The following is a 17,795-nucleotide window of genomic DNA, read 5'->3' on the forward strand; positions in this document are numbered from 1 at the left end:
GAAGGTGAAGGGCATGGCAAGAGTGGCTTTGTGTGCTTGCGTTGCATCCAGGAATGGTTCTCCTCAAGAAGGGAAGCAGAATGTCTGACATGGTAGGCTAGCCTGATCTTCTTCTGGTGTCCGGTGGGGATAAATGCCCTTGACCTGCCCCTGTCTCAGAACCAGGGGCTGTTTTCAGCACCACGGGCAAGCACAGTCCAAGGGCTAGGACCTTTCTTGCCAGTAGGACTTGACCATCAAGATCGCTGGATTTCATGACACCAGGCCTGGCTGTGGATTTCTCCTTAGGTGTATTGGGGTCGTAGGGGATGTTGGGATCACCTTTGAAACACAGCTTTTGAAATCAAACAGAATTTTTTTCATCTCCTCTGATCTTAAAATGGTTCTCTGGAGTAAGCAGTCTGGTTGAACATCAAGAGGAGAGGGCTGTCTGGCACCTCCTCTCTGAGCTTGTACATACACCTGTGGGCCAGATGTGCTTTGTTCTCCCAGCAAAGCCGACCCGGCCTGGCGCCTGGAGACCAGCACTTCAGCAGCGGCACCCTTCACTTTAAGGTTCAGATGAAAAACAATGGCAAAACAGTCCCTGGAGCACGAACTCTTGTTCATCGGATTTTCTTTCCATGGAAGCTGATCGTTGTTATCCCAGAATCGCCATATCATTAAGTATGTGTGGGTTTTGTGTTATCTATGTATCTTTAAATAATAATAATAATAATAACTCTAAAAAAAAAGTATGTGTGGGCCTATTGGGGAGGTTCAGGTTACCACAGGAAGAGCCTGGAAATTCCAAAGCCACTTGGGAAACAGGGGCTCCTCCAGCTTGGGAAAGGCAAGAGCATGGTTCTGTCGATGCCTGCCCTGGCGAAAGGCCATGCCCTCTGGTAGCAAGAAGGAGTCTCAGTGGATACTGGGAGAATGGGCCCAAGATCAGGTAGACACTGCCATCCGCTTTCGGCTTCACCTCACCTCTCCTCTCCCTCTTCTGTTTGGTGCTCAGGATCTGGCAGCTGATCTAAGGAGTCATGGTTGTTTTCACAATGCCATCATTAGTTGAAACAATATCATTCCTTGTAACTGGAATATAGTTACTACAAACAACATATGTTATTGGGCATTCTAATAATTGTAATTATGTGAGGATCCTGCCATTAATATAACAATGATCGACCAGTTCTCTATTCCAGACCAATAACTTCACCTGAATGCACTCTTTGTTCAGAAAAAAAAGGAGGTAATTCAACATCCTTGGTGATAGTCAGCAAAGCCAATGTTGAAACTGGAGGACACACGCAGATGAAAGCCTTCCTGGCGATACGAGATGGTGCTGTGGAGACGAAAAGCCACCTGGCAGCCTCAGTCTTGGCTAACAAAAGGACCCTGTCTGTACCCCCACACGCAAAGGTTAAAAGGAAATGGAAACCAGGTACATCCAGAAAAATCACCAGGGCCTGGGCCTTGCCTTGATTCCAAAAGTTTGAGTGTCTGGAAGAGCTACAGGCCCCGAGGCTGAGTGTGAATCACTCCTTTGGGTAACAGGGAGACTGAAACCCTGACTTGACACTGACCCTATACTACAGTGTCTTGGATGTGGATTTCTCTTAAGTGCTTTTCAGCTTAATCCCACTTAAAAGTATAGAACCTTAGAGAATATGAAGAGCAATGAGCCCATTCTACAGATGGAAAAAGTTACGTTAGGTGCTGCAGGGCACATGCTCTCAAAATGCCTTGCACATGGCCAGTGCTCGGACATTGTATAATGAACATTGAAGGACGGCATCGTAGCAAAGCTTCAGATATAATAAGCTCACACCTCAAAAAGGAGACTGGACATAGGTCTAGTGCTTCCATAAAATCATAAAATGTGATTTTTCTTCATTACCCCTTGTTCCTGCTACTATCTCTTCCCAGAAACAAAAATACAGGAAAAAATAAAAAAAACACTACAACACTTTTTAAAGAATCACCACGGAGTGGGTGTAGTACAGTGGTTGAGTGTCTGTTTTGCATGTACAAGGTCTGGGATTCAGACCCCCTAAAAATATATGTATATATATCACCATATTTCCATTAGTACCCAAAGATTTTCTTTTAAACTTTGTGGACAATTACTTCCTACCATTGACCGCAATAGCTGCAGCCAGTCAACAGCTTACAAATATTTATTTGCTTATTTTTCCTTTAGTCCATTCTTCAGGTTCCTAATAACATAGCTCAAGTGAAATGGAAAGAATTGAGGGCAGTAGCAAGCAGTCAGCCAGTCCACCCCCATGTCCCTCTCCCGCTCAGGCCTCTTCTTTTCTCAGGGGCTCTGGCATCATCCTCTCAGATGCTGTGAATCCCCAGCAGCCTTTGCCAGTGCCATGTACAGAGGGGTTGTGTGCGTGGCTTGCAATCTGGGTACTTGAAGGCATCTTTCTTTTATTGGGATCCCTGAATTGCACTGGGAAGCATGGTGGACTTTTCTTCCCCCCTCTTATAGTTCTTTTTCCCTTTTTCTGAGCAGCAGATGCAAGTTCCTTTCATATATTTAAATGAAAGAAACTTGGGACAAGAGGAGCAAACAAGAAAGAAAAAGCAGAAATTTGAAAACCTCCTTCAAGGTAATTAAATGATTAGGAGCCTTTAAAATCTGCCAGATATCTCAATTGTTTTTGCTTTCATTTCATTCTTTGGGCCTCTCCACACATAAAACCTCTTCCAGATATACCAGTCTGGAAAGCTGGCGGAAGGCTGAAAACCTCTTTGTCTCTGCTCCTATCAAGTTACTTGCAGCTTCCAGAAAAAAAAAAGAAGAGCTTGTTTCCTGGGCCCCTGGATTCTGACCTTGGTGGGTCAGCTACTCCTTCTGCTCCACACCCCAAAATATAGGCCGGGGACTGGGGAGACTCTCTAGCATTTTATGAGTATCTTCATGTCCTTTGGCTGCCCACCCCACGTCTATTATCTTTAGATCCATTTTTCCTTAGTTGAAGAAAAGTAGGGAATTGACACACAAGCCTTAGATTCATACTCCTACTTGAAGCCTAAATGGCCCCTCTTTCCTCTCATTCCTTATAAAGGGACTATCTAGGTCTGGATTTCCTCTGCTGACTATGAATCCAGAGTAGCCCATTCCTGCCCCAGCCAGACTGCTATAGAGGGAGATGGTCAGTCTACACGGCCAGCTCCTCCACTCTCTCAGAATCATTCCCTCCCCCTAACAGCCTCACCATCGCTTGCCTTTACCTCTAAGATAAATTGCTCTGCCCACTCTCCATCTCTAGGACTCCTGCTCAGCCATCAGTGCCTGGGCAAAATGGGATTTGGGGCATGGATTTTCTGACTGCTAGGCATAGGTGAGTCATTGCCCCCCTGGCCTCAGGGAGCCCAATGCAGCAGGTGTTGGTAACAACTAAGTGGGGTGGACATCACTCTTCCCTTCCACCTTCAGAGACAAGACAACCTCCCTCCTGCCAATTAGGGTTTGGCAAAGTTAGGCTATTAGTTTGGTGGAAGGGACTGAGCATACCATGATGGGCCTCTCTGTTGCTGTCATGCCCCTCCCGTCCCCTAAAGAGCCCCTACTTCCTGCACCAGGACAGTGTCCTGCTCCCGCTGCTGCAGGGATGGTGGCATGGTCACAGCACCTGTGTGAGTGTGTGAAGGGGGCTAGACTTTTCACCTTACCTAGGGCTGGCGTGGGGGGGGGAGTTGATGGATGCCAGGTCCTGTCTGAGTCCAGTGTCGGCTGAGAGGGTGCAGGCCAGGCCGGTGGCTCTGCCCCTGCAGGGAAGCTGTGTGGTATTACCAGAGCAACCAGTGGGCTCTGACCAACACGGCTGCTTTACTTTATATTTATTTATCTTGCTATTAGAAATAGCAGCATTTTAGAGCACATACTCTGTACAGAACTCCTGGCCGCGTGGTGGAAGTCCCACACCTATGTAAGAAACACTGTAATGTTTCAACACGGGCCTTTCCCATGGGGTTTTCACGCCCATGATCTTTGAGACCCTTGCCTACCAACTGACACTCAGAGAGGAAACAGTATAGGCAGAAAGCAGTTTTATTATGGTGATGAATAGATTTTAAAGATAAGAACAAAAGTCAGGAGGGAATAGAAGTCCAATGCCTTAGCAAAGGACACCTAATCCACAGTGAGTTTCAAATGTGGAATTACATCAGAATCCCCCAGGGGCTTGCAAACCACAGAATGCCAAGTTCCACCCAAAGAGTTTCTCAGGCAGTTGGTCAGGGTGGAGCGTGAGACTTCATGAGGCTTCGCATTGCTAACTAGTTCTCAGCTGCAGCTGCGGCTGCTGCGGGCCTGGGGACAAGAGTTGAGAACCACTTCTCTGGTTCATCGGCTGACCATTCTTTTATTCTTAGTCCTCCCTCCCTTTTACTCAGCTTGTCCTCTTTGATCTTAAATCTTCTCTGTGGACCCTTCTCCTTCTAATCTCCAGTGCTTCACAGAGGAGCCCATGCACGGCCCTGTGTGTGCTTAAAGCAGGCTCTAGGACACGCGTGGCTCTAGGATTGTTTTGGAGCTCACCTGGCCCGTGGAGGGCCCTCTTGGCTGGAGTGCCTGGAATTTGTTCCAGCCTCTCTCTGTAACTAAACCTCGGATTGACCCAGCACCCTTGGCTTGTTTATTGCTTTCAGGAAGTCACTTCTGAAGAGCCAGGGTGGGGGAGGAAGGGCGGTCCTGCAGAATTTGCCTTTGGTTTCTCTTCTTAGTGGAAGGCCTGCCTGCCTCCATGCCAGACCTACCTCCGGCAGCTTCACACGGCCTTCCTGGAAGGAGCACGTCTTGGGGTCATGGGTGCAGACGTGCCGGTATTTACACCAGTGGCAGCGGTATGGGCTCTCCACACAGGACAGGCACCTGGGCACGGAGGAGGAAGAGGCACATGTCATAGGACCTGGGGGAGCCCAAAGCAGAGGGCTTAAGCCTCCTTGGTCTAGTGAAACATTTCTAACATAGAGAGAAACCATTAGGAAGAACAGATCTTACACACACACACCCTTATCTCTAGGTCCTCGATCATCTCTGGCCTTGACCTCCCTCCCCTCACACATGAGGCTGACAGCCCTGGCCACCCAGGCCCTGAGCAGCTCCCCCGCCCCTTCCACCTCCACAGGCTGGCATCCTGCTTTGCTGAAGAGGGACCCGACAAGCCCTGGAATAAGAGGCCTTGTCCAGAGAGACCATCAGCTTCGGAGCAAACAAAAAAATTGGGTTTTAGTTCCAGCAGACTCCTGAGTCAAGAGCCAATAATAGACCCACCCTGGACGAGGAAGTTCTCTCTGCACTCTGGGCCAGGTTGCTTAAAATAATTTCACTAATTGAATGGAAGTTTCACTTATGATTCCATTTTCTTCCTCTGCTTTCCTGGAAAGGCAAGAGGGGAGTGAGAGACTGGGCCACCAAGTGGTAAAGTCACAGGCAACTCCAGGGCAAGAAGCCAGAAGAGAATCCCAGTGTTGGGGGAAGTCATTTTTAGCCAGGAGACCTGGCTGCCTTCTTAACTGGGCCCCACAGACAGCCAAGCTTTGGACTCACAGATGCCATAACCAAGTAGATAGACCCTAAAACACCAGTATAGAGCCCTCCTCCCCCCAAATATCTTTGGTTATATCAGCTAGCTTGTGCTGCATGAAGAGGAAAACAGAATAGGATGTTAGAGAAAGCAGGGCTTTTTGAAATCAGGTCCTTTGGTTTCCAAACTGTGCTCTAATGGAACCCTGAGGGTTCCATGGAGTACCCTTGGAGACCGTAAGGAGATGGGTTGGGTTCCTAGAGAGTGGGGTTCCAGGCCCCAGGGTGCTAGCTGCTCTGTTCTTCAGGTGAGATGCACCACTCTCCAACAGATGGGGGGAAACTGATTCAGGTTAGAAAGATTTATGCTGAAAAAGATGTATGAGGCAGGGATTTGGAGAGTCCTCTTCCATAGGTTCTTACTCTTTGCTCATTCCATTCTCTTCATTATCCCTGTAGATACCAGAGGTACTCGGACTCCTAGGAGTGAAGGAGGCCTCCTTAGGGAACCTCTAGATAGTGACTTCTTGGGAACAGTGGTGAGGTCTTTTATCTATGGGTGAACAATTGGAAGAGGGTCCTCTCTAACATCACCTCCCTCTCCCCAACTTGACCCCAGGGACAGGGAGCCCAGTGAAGCTGGGAGACACTTACGAATTGTGGACACTGCAGTTGTAGAAGACAAAGCTGGTGCTGGCAAAGGTCATGCCTGTCTCCTTAGACTTGAGCTGCAGCTGGACAACATGGTGGTCCCCTGCAGGGCAGAGCCAGTCGAGAGTGAAGTAGAAAGGTCAGGGCCCCAAGTCAGAGTCTCCCTGAGAGCAAGGCACCCTGGGAAAGGGAGCCTGCTCCCCCACAGGTGCTCTCAGCTCTGACAGAACTCTGACTCAGCAGGACCAAGCTCCCAGGCACCTTGAGAGCAGCTGCAGAGGGTGGGTTCTAGCTTATTCCTCCTTCTGTATTGTATCACTTGCACCCCCAATTTGTTCAACTCTCCCCTTGCACATGCATACACACGTACACACACTGACATGTATCCACATATACAGATGTGCCTTCATGTGCATGATGTTCATGCCAGATTCATGGAATTACAGGCATCCAGGGAGGAACAGATCTGTAGAGTTTCAGCAATGTTGCCACGAAGGGAGCAAGAGGTTTTACAGGGGCATGCGTGCACACCCCTCCATGGGCTCATCCCCCGTCTCTGTAAAGAGTGACCCTGTTCTGACTCCCCCTCCTCTGGTGGGCTCAGGGCTCCACTGGAGCAGGGGTCCCTGGAATCCTCAGTTGGTACCAGGGAGGAGCTGGAGCCCATGTTTAATTCACAGCCCTGACCCCAGGCCCCCACTTCCAGCCTTGGTCTCAGCCTTCCCTGAGAGCCTCATTAATCAACCAGCTGGGAACAAATGTGACAAGCCCAAATGGGAGGAACAACATGGAATCAATCTGCCCAGGCCAGGCCTGTCCCTCACCAGTGCTGAGCCTCTGTCTACCTCTCCCCCACACCCATAAACAACAGACAGCTCTGAGGAGACAAGGTGGGGAGGCAGGGAGCCAAGGAGGCAGCGGTCCAGGGTCAGAGACAGCGATGTGAGGTGGGGGTAGAAGCCAGATAACCCAGTTATCCCTATTCCTGCTTCTGACTGCTTCCCCTTCTTCAAGCCAGACCTCTCCCATTCCAGCACAATCTCTGGACCCATCCTGCATCCTCTGACACTGCCCCCTAGCCTTGCCCCTCTTCCTACTCTTTCTGCAGCTGCTCCTCCCTTAGGCGCTGAGACAGAAGGGTCAATTCCAAAGGGACACTTTATCTCCTTCTTCCTGTAACCTACCCAGCAACCTATATCCCTTCCTCTGCACATAGACCCCTCCGACTCCCACATCTGCCCGTAGTCCTCCTCATACGGGTAGGAGGAAGGATGTGCCATTGGCCTTGCCTCCTGGGATGCTCACCGTTCTCCATGATTATCTGGGGCACCTCCTTGGCTGCAGGGGAGTAGCACTGGATCTGATTGCCCACCACCAGCCCATCCATCTCTGACAGGTCCTCAAAGGTGCAGTTGACGCCAGCTGACAGCTCTGGGACATTGTACGTCTCCAGAACCAGCTGTGGACAGTTGGGTGGGGGGAGAGAAGGGAGGAGGGAGAGGTGGAAAAAGAAGGGTATGGAATAAAGGAAGAAAGAGGGAGAGAGAGATGAGAGAAAAAGAAAAGAGATAAGAAAATAAGAGGCCAGATTAACACAGAGAAGGAGAGGAGAGGCAATTTATTATAAGAGCAGTACAGAGAAGGTGATGGGATACAAAGAGAGAGAGAGAGAGAGAGAGAGAGAGAGAGAGAGAGAGAGAGAGAGAGAGAGAGAGAGAGAAAGAAATTTCATTCAGAGCCTGAATGGATTTGACCCCAGGACATGTGAACGTTTAGGGGATTTGGGAAGAAAGTGCTGGGCAGGACTGAGATATTACTGATCAAGCACCTCTTCCAGTATTCCCAGTTTTGGAAAACACATCAATACCAACCACAAGTTGCCCAAGCAAGACCCTGGGAGCCATCCTTCCCCCTCTGCCTTACATATTTGCCTTCCTCATTTTACAGCTGAAGATATCCTCCTAACACCCTCTCTTTCTCCACCACCCTTTTGACCATTTTTAGTATCATAGATTTCCCTGTCTTTCTACCCATTATGTGTACAGCCCCTTCCCAATATTTCCCATCCACTCCCTCCTCCACTTACTCTTTAACATGCCCCCACACTGCCAGAGTTCCTTCTCCTGATGAGGTCTGGCCAGAAGGGGCCTCGGGTTCAGGCTCTTTGTAGAGACAGAGGGCTCTTCCCAGCCTCTCTGGACCCTACCCCATGACTCTTACCAGCACATTATACTGAGAGACGGAGATGTTGTTGGGGTGGACAGTCAGCCGGACACACTGCTTCATCTCTGAGGCAAACCTGCGGGGCTCCCTGGACCGCTCACATCGTTCCTTCCGGGTACACCTGGGAAGGACACACTGATGGGTTACTCAGGAAAAACCTCTTGAACCAGCTAGGGGCCGACATGAGGTTAGGCATCTCTAGCAGCTTTCAAGACATCCCAACCAGGATGTGTCCAAACTCATTATGTCTAAAGCAAACCCTGATCCTCCTCTGTTATGCCCATATTTAAAATTAGGGTAATTCCAATCACTGGTTGCCTAACACAGAAACTTGAGAGCCATCCTAAAGCCTCTTCACCACCTCATCATTCTCCCACAAAGAGGTACAAAGTCCTCTCTATTCTATTTCTCCAGTCATCCTCAGTTCTTGCCATTCTCCTACCCTCCTTTGGCAAATTAAGATTGCTCTTGCCATAGATGTAATATACTCTTTCAGGCTTCCTTATCCTTGTGTGTGCCTTTCTTTCTGTCTGGACTGTCCTCTCCCCACTTTTCCACCTGTCCAACCCCTATGCATCCTTCCAGACATGGTTCAACTATCAACCACATGCAAAGCCTCTCCTTCCCCTGCAAGGCAGATTAAGAGTTTTTCCTCATGGCCTCATAGCACTTTGGAGCTTCCTATGATCTAGAACTTTTAAGAGTCTATGACAATTATTGGTCTAAATGCAGTCCTCTCCTACCAAGTGTGAACTTCTCAAAAGAAGGAATTATGTAGATTCATTTTTTTAAAAAGATTTATTTATTTATTTATTTAATTCCCCTCCCCTCCCCCGGTTGTCTGTTTTCTGTGTCTTTTTGCTGCATCTTGTTTCCTTGTCCGCTTCTGTTGTTGTCAGCGGCACGGGAAGTGTGGGTGGCGCCATTCCTTGGCAGGCTGCTCCCTCCTTCGCGCTGGGCGGCTCTCCTTATGGGTGCACTCCTTGCGCGTGGGGCTCCCCTACGCGGGGGACAGACACCCCTGTGTAGCAGGGCACTCCTTGCGCGCATCAGCACTGTGCATGGGCCAGCTCCACACGGGTCAAGGAGGCCCGGGGCTTGAACCGCGGGCCTCCCATGTGGTAGATGGACGCCCTAACCACTGGGCCAAAGTCCGTTTCCCTATGTAGATTCATTTTGGAATCCCCTGTACCTACCATGTCCTAGCAGTCAGAAAAGAAGTGTATGTGGTGGAAAGGAAAACTAAAAGCATGGACTCTGGGGCCAGACTGCCTTGGATTGGAATTCCAGGTACATCATAATTGCTATATAAGGTTTGCTACTATTATTTAATGTCCTGGGCTGGACAAGGTGTACTGTGTCACAGGTGGACCGGATCCAGTGTGATCTGGGATCTTATAGTATTAACTGATGAGGGCCTAGAAAACATGAACCTTCCCCAAATGTACAGATACAATACAGGGCAAGGTGTTTATGCTCCAATGCTGGGGGCAGGATAATCCTTCCATACAGTGGGAATTTACTGCATAGAGGTAGCTGAGTTTGAGGAAGCAGTATTTCATCCAAGGCCTTGTAAACATGGAGCTTCGCTGAGTCATCATTATTTGGAAAATTTGGACTGCCAATTCTGCTATGGGGTAAGGGAATGTGGGTCCTCAGGGAGACAAGTTGAGATAAGATGGAATAGGAAAATCACTTTTGAGTTGCTGATCTCTTTTGGTTAAAGAGAAAAGAATTTGCAGAGAAAGGAGACTATCAGGGGCTGTTTCAAGTTGGTAGTTTAGTCAAGAACAATGGGGGGAAGCAGACATGGCTCAACTGATAGAGTGTCCACCTACCATATGGAGGGTCCAGGGTTCTATACCCAGGGCCTTCTGGCCTCTGTGGTGAGCTGGCCCATGCACAGTGCTGTCACGTACATGGAGTGCCGTGCCACACAGCGGTGTCCCCCATTTAGGGGAGGCCCACGTGTAAGGAGTGTGCCCTGCAAGGAGAGCCATCCCACGTGAAAAAAGCACAGCCCACCTGGGAGTGGCTCCTCATACATGGGGAGCTGACGTAGCAAGATGACGCAACAAAAAAAGATGCAATTTCCCAGTGCCGCCTGATAATGCAAGTGGATGCAGAAGAACATAGAGCGAATGAACACAGAGAGCAGACAACGGGGGGAAGAGGAGAGAAATAAATAAAATAAAACTTAAAAAAAAAAAAGAACAATAGGGGACGATATGGAACCCACACTGGGCAGGAGAAAACAGAGGGGGCACTTCTGCCTTAGGAAGCAGACAGATGCCGTGTGCAGGAAGGAGCTGAAGGAAGAAAGGGACCTGGGAACCCAAGCTGGTCTCAGGGTAACTCTCAGGCTCAGAGAAAAGCCGTGGGAGTCTCTGAGCAAAGGTCTCTTTCCCCTGCCACAGGGAAGGAAGGCAGCTTGGCCTCAGTGGGATGGACAATCTAACAGGGGGGAATCTGTGAGGAGGATTTAGCAAAGGAAATGAAAAATCACTGAAGGCCATGGACCAAAGCTGCCCCTCTAAGGATGAAGGAGAAAAGGGAGCCCAGGAGACAAAAAAATACGATGACCTTAGAGTCCATTGGATGTACAATACAAAAGTAAAATGATCCTGAATATAACAATCATGGTTCTAATTATTCGGTTCTTATTCGGCACTGTCACTGTAGCCTTACAACAAGGCCTCAAGAAAACCACCTTCCTAGATCACCAGTTGCTCAGAGAGAGCCAGAAGACTCTGAAGCCTGCACTCTAGCCACTGTGCTCTACTTTCTTAAGCTTCTAGACTGAGAAGTGAGGGACTGTCTCACCCATTTTCCTTGCCAAGTCTTCCCTTTATGCACTTGGTGGCAATTGAAGAATTCTCCCTCAAATCTTCTCTAGGCAAAATCACTCTTATTTTCTAACCTTCTACTATGAAACCCTTTGAATGTTCTGGAGACAGAAGAATTCCCTAGGGCCCTTCTAGGAAACCTCATCCCAGGAATAAAAGGTCAAACAAGAGTTTGGTGGTCTCGGCCGCGCTCCCTGGCTACTCCAGTAGACCCGTGGTCACAACAGCATCTTCCTAAAAGTCTTGGAAGTTAATTTACCAGCCAGCTCTTCTGCGAGGACTCCATTACCACAGCCATTAAGCTAATGTGATGGACTTTTCCAGGGCGTCAGCACTGCCGTCGCCAGTAATAGTGTTATTACTCCCATTAACAGCAGACCCGGAGAGCTGGGACAGGCTTAAATTATTCACTGACTCCCCACCTTTGAAGTTTCTATTTCCAAGAGCAATCAGTAGGTCTGAAAAATGTCTTTGATTAAATTATGAAGAGAGGAAAAATGAAGCTGCTTCCTGGCCAAACATCACCTGGAGTTACCAAATAGAGATTCAGATAGAAAAGAGAGGAGGCCATCTCTCTCCCAGGGTGAGGGACCCTCAGAACAAGTTCTACCTGTTGTTGTTTGCTGCTCCTAAAGTTCACCTGGCTGCAGCCTGCCATTGCTCCTGACAGCCCCAAATCAAACACCCATCACCTCCCCCACATTGAAGTCTTTCCAGGGAATCCATCTATAGCTGACAATTTTAAACATCCCGTCTGTATAATCTGTAGCTCATAGTAAGCCCTCAATAAATACTAGCTATTAGAATCATCGTATCCCTTCCTTGCCTTCCTCATCCAACCAGTCCAAGCTGCAGTTCCTGACACAGAGGTAGAGATTTTCTCCAAGATGTGCCCATGGGGCAAATCAAAAACAAAATGACAGGGATGGCTGCAGCAGTTTTCCTCTCAAGGAGGGAGGGGGAGCTGCAGAGACCAGGAGGGAGAAAAGGAGATCAGAGTGGTCTGGGTATAACTCTGCTTTCTTAATGGCTGTCAAAGGGTGTTGAGAACTCTGCTATCATAGTGGAGAGTCAAGCTTAAGGTCAGCGCTAGGGATGTTTTGACATTTCTACTATCCCTCAGGGCCCTTGAGGGTGGAGACTGTAAATGTGGAAAAGCACAGACAATTGACCTTAAATGTGATGGGATAATGGAGAGGGAGGAATGAATTCCTTCTGATTTCTTAAGGGGTCTGTCAAGCTAATGGCCCTCTGCTTTTCTAGGACTATGATTTCCCATTAGCCAGGCAAGAGCTGGAAAACGTGCAAAGGGTTAATTAATGACTGTTGGGGGCCAGCTTAGATGTTTCCTGCAAAAGAATTCCAGGTACTTCCTAAAGCGTTTCCTTCTACTCCACTGTAAAGCACCCTTGAGGTAGAAGGAAGAGAGTCAGTTCCATCCATTTTCCAGGCAGGAAAACTGGGGTTCATAAGGACTCAAAAAGTGGATGTTATGTGGCTCTAAATTTTCAAACATCTGTCCCTACAGCCACCATTGCCACACCTGCCCCAAAACACAGGCCTACAGTTGGCCAGCATGAAGCAGGCCCAAGAAGACACACCAGGCCCCTAGCTTCCAAGGCTGTTCCCCTAACCTCTTCTTAACCCCCACCTCACTCTTCTTTCTCTGCAGCTCAGCCCTTCCAGCCCTGAGATCAGAGGGACTAGAAGGCCTTGGGGAGAAAGCCCTGGCCCCTCAGAAGGGGTTATTATTCAAGTCAGTGGTTCCAGTGAAATTATCCTCTCTAATGAAGCAGGTACCTCTGCCCTCCCCTAAGCCTGAACTTTCCCTGCTGGTGAATTCCCAGCCAAGTGGAAAATTAGAAGGGAGAGGAATGGAGGAAGGAAGGGGGTGAGGGAGAGTGAGAAGCCGTGATTAAGTCCTCTAGAAATTAATTCCTAACTACAACGGTAGATGTAGGAACTCCAAGGGCTGCTGGCCAGGCAAACAAATTTCTGTTTGGAAAAGGGGCTCTCTGTGAGCTCTTTATGTGCAAGACTCCAAGCTGGAAGGGTAGATGCTGGTCTGTCTTCCCAGGTCCCCCAGCCTGGGCTCCCCAGCCCTGAGTATCAGAACTCGCTTCTTCTACCCACAGATGACCTCCAGGCCTCAGCGTTGCACACTGGTCATGGCCTATGCTTAAAGTCTGCCATTTGGGGAATCTGTGCTTGGAACATAAGGTAACGAGTGAGGGAGGGACTTCTGAAATGAGTCTGATGGAAAAGGTAAGAGGCCTTGGAATGCCTGCTCAAGTAGGAAATCATGGTAGGTTCTTGGCTTAACAGGAATGCCCATAGAAATGGGCAGTTGCTGCTGTGTGGCTTGGAGGAAGATGGGATAACTAGAAAAGAGAACCATTCTGGGGAGATGGGTACATAAAAGGTGCCCTATATGACTCCAAGGCTCCCAAGTGGTGACTCTTTTCAGTGTTTTGATTCTAGGACCCAGTGAAGGATACCATGATGTCATGGGAGTCTAAGTATTACCCTAAAACTGGATTATAATTGAAGAAATTGGACTATAATTTTACTTCTGCCCCCAGCTGCTGGAAGCTGAACCCACAATCCCTTTACCCTCTCTAAAGATCTAAAGCCAACCTGAGCACTGATGGTATTGGTTTAATCTGTGCCTCCTGAGCCTCATTCGACAGTTGAGGTCACTGAAGCAGGAAGAGGGTATAAGACTTGACAAGAATCAGTAGGTGAAGGAGTCAGTTGGAGGCTCAAGATCCTTCCTGAGCTTATGTAGCAAGCAAGGGGTTCTGTCCACCACAGTCCATTCAAATGATGGGCTTGTCTACCTGCATGGAAAAGCCACGTTCTGCCCTGAGTCCAGATGGGATTCTTGCTTTGGCTTCCTTTAGGCCAGGGATTCTTAACAAGGGGTCTGTGAGATTGAATTGAAATTAAAAAAAACAACATTATTCTTGTGGGGATGTGTTGGTGTGGGTGTGATATATTTATTAAGTAATATACATTACAGTGTGGACTTAGTGAGGGGTCTGTGGTTTTTACCTGACTGGCAAAGGGGTCCATGGAACAAAACAGGTTAAGAACACCTGTTTTAGGCCATACCTCAAGTGAACAATCCATTGAACATAAAGTTTAGGTGGTAGGTAAAAGGGACCTGGACAGGTTCCTTCTTTTTAAGAAGAAAAAATCACAGTTGCCAAAAGAGAAAGTGAAGTAGGTCCATCTCTCCTCTTCATCAGTGTGTAGCACTGTTTAGATTTGTTCATTTCTACTAAGGTTGAGAAGAGGTTAAAAAAGGAGAGGTGGGATGAGAAGAAGGGGTGGAGAGAGAGAGGGAGAGAGAAAGGGAGGAAAAGAAGGAGAAAGAGGAAGAGGAGAAAGCAAAAGAGCATCATGGAATGCTAATCCATTTGCTTTATAATCCAGTCAGCAACAAGGAGGATGTTGCCTATTACTATCCACACAGTCCAGCAATTACCCTGATGCTGATCAACTTGCACACTACACTGTCCAACAGCCCAGTGCTTTTGTGCCCATGAATTTCACCAGGTCTAGCAGGCTGGGTTCGGGGGAGTGCTTTCTTCTGCGTCAGCTGGGATGCTCCACCTTTTATGGCCCAGTGGGTCACGATCAGTTGAATTGTGTGAATGCTGATATATGAGTGTGAGTGCAAATGTGTCTGAACTTCAAGCCTCAGACTATCCCCATGGAGCCAAGTCATTAGACAGAGAGGGACACTTGGAGCTCACATGGACCTTGGGGCTCCTCTACTTCATATACGAGGAGAGTACTGTTGATTTATCGTCCTTTGGTCATGAAAGCATGTTTTATATATGTGTAAGGGATGGAGGGGAGGGACAGTGATTAAGAGAGGAAAACCAGATTTCCTTAACTTATACTATGTATTAAAAATGCAAATATGGATAGTCCAGAGATTCGGGTCTCCTGAGTATACATACACCAACCCCAATGCCAACCACAGGTCCAGTATGGAACTATTGTGATTAGTAATGGAAGAAATAGTAGCATTGATGTGGAGAAAGTGGCCACGGTGGCTGCTGAGGGTAGGACGAGGGAAGAAGAGATATGATGTGGGGGCATTTTCAGGATTTGGAGTTGTCCTGGGTGGTACTGCAGGGACAGATGCTGGACATTGTATGTCCTGCGATGGTCCACTGGGTGAAGTGAGGGAGAGTGTAAACTACAATGTAAACCATTATCCATGTGGTGCAGCAGTGCTCTAAAATGTAGTCACCAAATGCAATGAATGTGCCACGATGATGAAAGAGGTTGTTGATGTGGAAGGAGTGGGGTGAGGGGGTGGGGATATTTGGGGACCTCATATTTTTTGAATTTAAACATTGAAACATTTAAAAAAAAATAAAGAAGAAAAATCATGCAATAAATATGATGGTTTAAAAAAATAGCAAATATACTAATATCTAGCCTGGGACTCTTTCCTTTGAACCAGAGGCTTATAACTTTTTGGTAGAGTCAAGGAAATACGCTGCAAAGAGTTTCCTGGGCAGAAGTAGATACTAATATTCCTCACGATTGTGCAGCCCTTTCACATATTCATATAGTTTGATCATCACAATGATTATTTGAGGTCCATAGGTTGCTATAGTTGCTCCCATTTTATAGATGGAGAAACTGAGGTTCATAGCTTTTCATAGCTAGTAATTGACTGAGCCGAGATTCTAAATCAGGTCTTCTCATTTGAAAATCAAGTCTTCTTCTCAATGAGTATAAAACTTTTTAAAAAGCACCTTTTATTCATATAAAATTCTACCAAGTTATTAAATATATACAATAGCTAACATGTAGAGCTGCTTTGGTAGAAGTGGAGTCCAAAGATTCAGTTTGCTGGGCTCCCCCTTGCTTATTACTGAAGGAACAGACAAACAAAACAAAACAAACAAACAACCAAGCCCCAGCCACCCTCAGCAAAGGGGTCATAGTCGGCGAGCCCTGCCTTCACATGTGAGCTAACTGAGGCCTGGCTCCGCGTGTCTGCTGTAAGACTCCTATTTGTTTCTCAAACCCTTGCTGGCAGTAAATTTTCAGTCAAACTGTCCTGGTCCTGAGCACAATGCTTGATACATAAGAGTGCCAGAGACATGACTGTTGGCTTGAACAGATGCCTGGGAACCTTTCTCCCTGGTGAGGACCACTGAGGCTGCTGTTTTTAAATTGGACCCAGTTCCCTCAGACTGGATGTGTAAGGCATTTCCTCTCACCAGCCCTCTCTGAGGTCTCAGAGAGTAGGCATCTCATCCACATGGCACTCATACTTTGTGTACTTAGGAAAAGATGCCCCATCTGGGTGAACATGGCCTTCCATGCTGGACAATGTCTTATTACAGGTTCGATAAAGCAGAGTACACTGCCTCACAAACAGAGCAGGTGCTATATTTCAGCTCCCCCTTCCTCCTAGACAAGCAACTTTGTACAATGAACAATCTGCAAAACTTTGATCACAACTGTCCAAAAGAAGACACGGTCCTTTCTTAGCTGGTAGAGGGTCAGAACCTGATTGAATACGAAGTCCACCAAGTCACCACCTTCCCCTTATGGACCTTGTAGCAGTTTGACATAGTTATAAATTCAAAAAATAGATATTGGATAATGTTTGTAAACTGATCTGAGCCTGGGCAGGATCAAGTTATGATTAGGGCTTTGGTTGGGCCATATCATTAGGGCACCACCAAGGGGTGGGGACTCACAGATTAAGGCATGGCAAGGGACAGAGTTGAGGGTTTTTGATGTTGGAGTTTGATGCTGAAGCCTTAGGCTGCAGCTCTGGGAAGTAAGCTCACAGAGGAAAGAGAAGCCAGTCCCAGGAAGAGAAGAAACCTGAGTCCAGGAAGAAGCAAGCCCCGGGAAGAAAGGAACCTTGAACCCAGAGAGAAGCAAGACCCTAGAAGGGAGGAACCCAGGAAGCCTGAACCCTCACAGATGTTGGCAGCCATCTTGCTCTAACACGTGAACATAGACTTTGTTGAGGGAAGTAATTTATGCTTATGGCCTGGTATCTGTAAGCTCCTACCCCAAATAAATATCCTTTATAAAAACCAACCAATTTCTGGTATTTTGCATCAGCACCCCTTTGGCTGACTAATACAGACCTGTAACAGTTTTCTTGGAAGATAGGCTGTGGAGAGAAACAGCAGTTGCATCTACTGGAAAGATACCTTCCTGCTTTTACTAATAACTAGCAATGACTAATGTACCCTGCTCAGGGCATCTCAGGCCTGAGAGATTTCCAGCAGTGATGTTATTTCCTTTCTACTTTTTCCTTGGGTGGGGCTAGGCACCAAGACCCTCAATTTCCCTCTCCATCACCTTTTCAGGTTAATTTTGCCTTCCAGTCCCTACCAGTCCCTAGCCAAATTTGTCTAGGCACCCATTGATAAAGAAAATTTTGGAACCCCCCAAAGAATGAGATTGAGCTCCAGAAGATCCTTTATATGTCCTACAAATAATGGGAAGAAAATGTGGCAGGGGAATTTGTTAATCTTTTGAGAAAATCATTGGAA

At 47.6% G+C, this 17,795-nt stretch overlaps 1 protein-coding gene across 2 annotated transcripts in view; it reads right to left on the minus strand.

Moving 5' to 3' along the window:
- PLXNA4 (plexin A4) overlaps positions 1 to 17,795 on the minus strand; it is a 465,144-nt gene that overhangs the window by 97,442 nt on the left and 349,907 nt on the right. For both annotated transcript variants that reach the window (XM_071215277.1, XM_058297369.2), the window contains exons 6-9: positions 8,396 to 8,519; positions 7,481 to 7,634; positions 6,179 to 6,278; positions 4,756 to 4,870 (exon numbers count right to left, since the gene is read on the minus strand). In XM_071215277.1, coding sequence (XP_071071378.1) covers positions 4,756 to 4,870; positions 6,179 to 6,278; positions 7,481 to 7,634; positions 8,396 to 8,519 — 493 coding nt within the window. The remainder of the gene's footprint in view (positions 1 to 4,755; positions 4,871 to 6,178; positions 6,279 to 7,480; positions 7,635 to 8,395; positions 8,520 to 17,795) is intronic.

Source organism: Dasypus novemcinctus, chromosome 5, assembly GCF_030445035.2.
Source record: "Dasypus novemcinctus isolate mDasNov1 chromosome 5, mDasNov1.1.hap2, whole genome shotgun sequence".
NCBI lineage: Eukaryota > Metazoa > Chordata > Mammalia > Cingulata > Dasypodidae > Dasypus > Dasypus novemcinctus.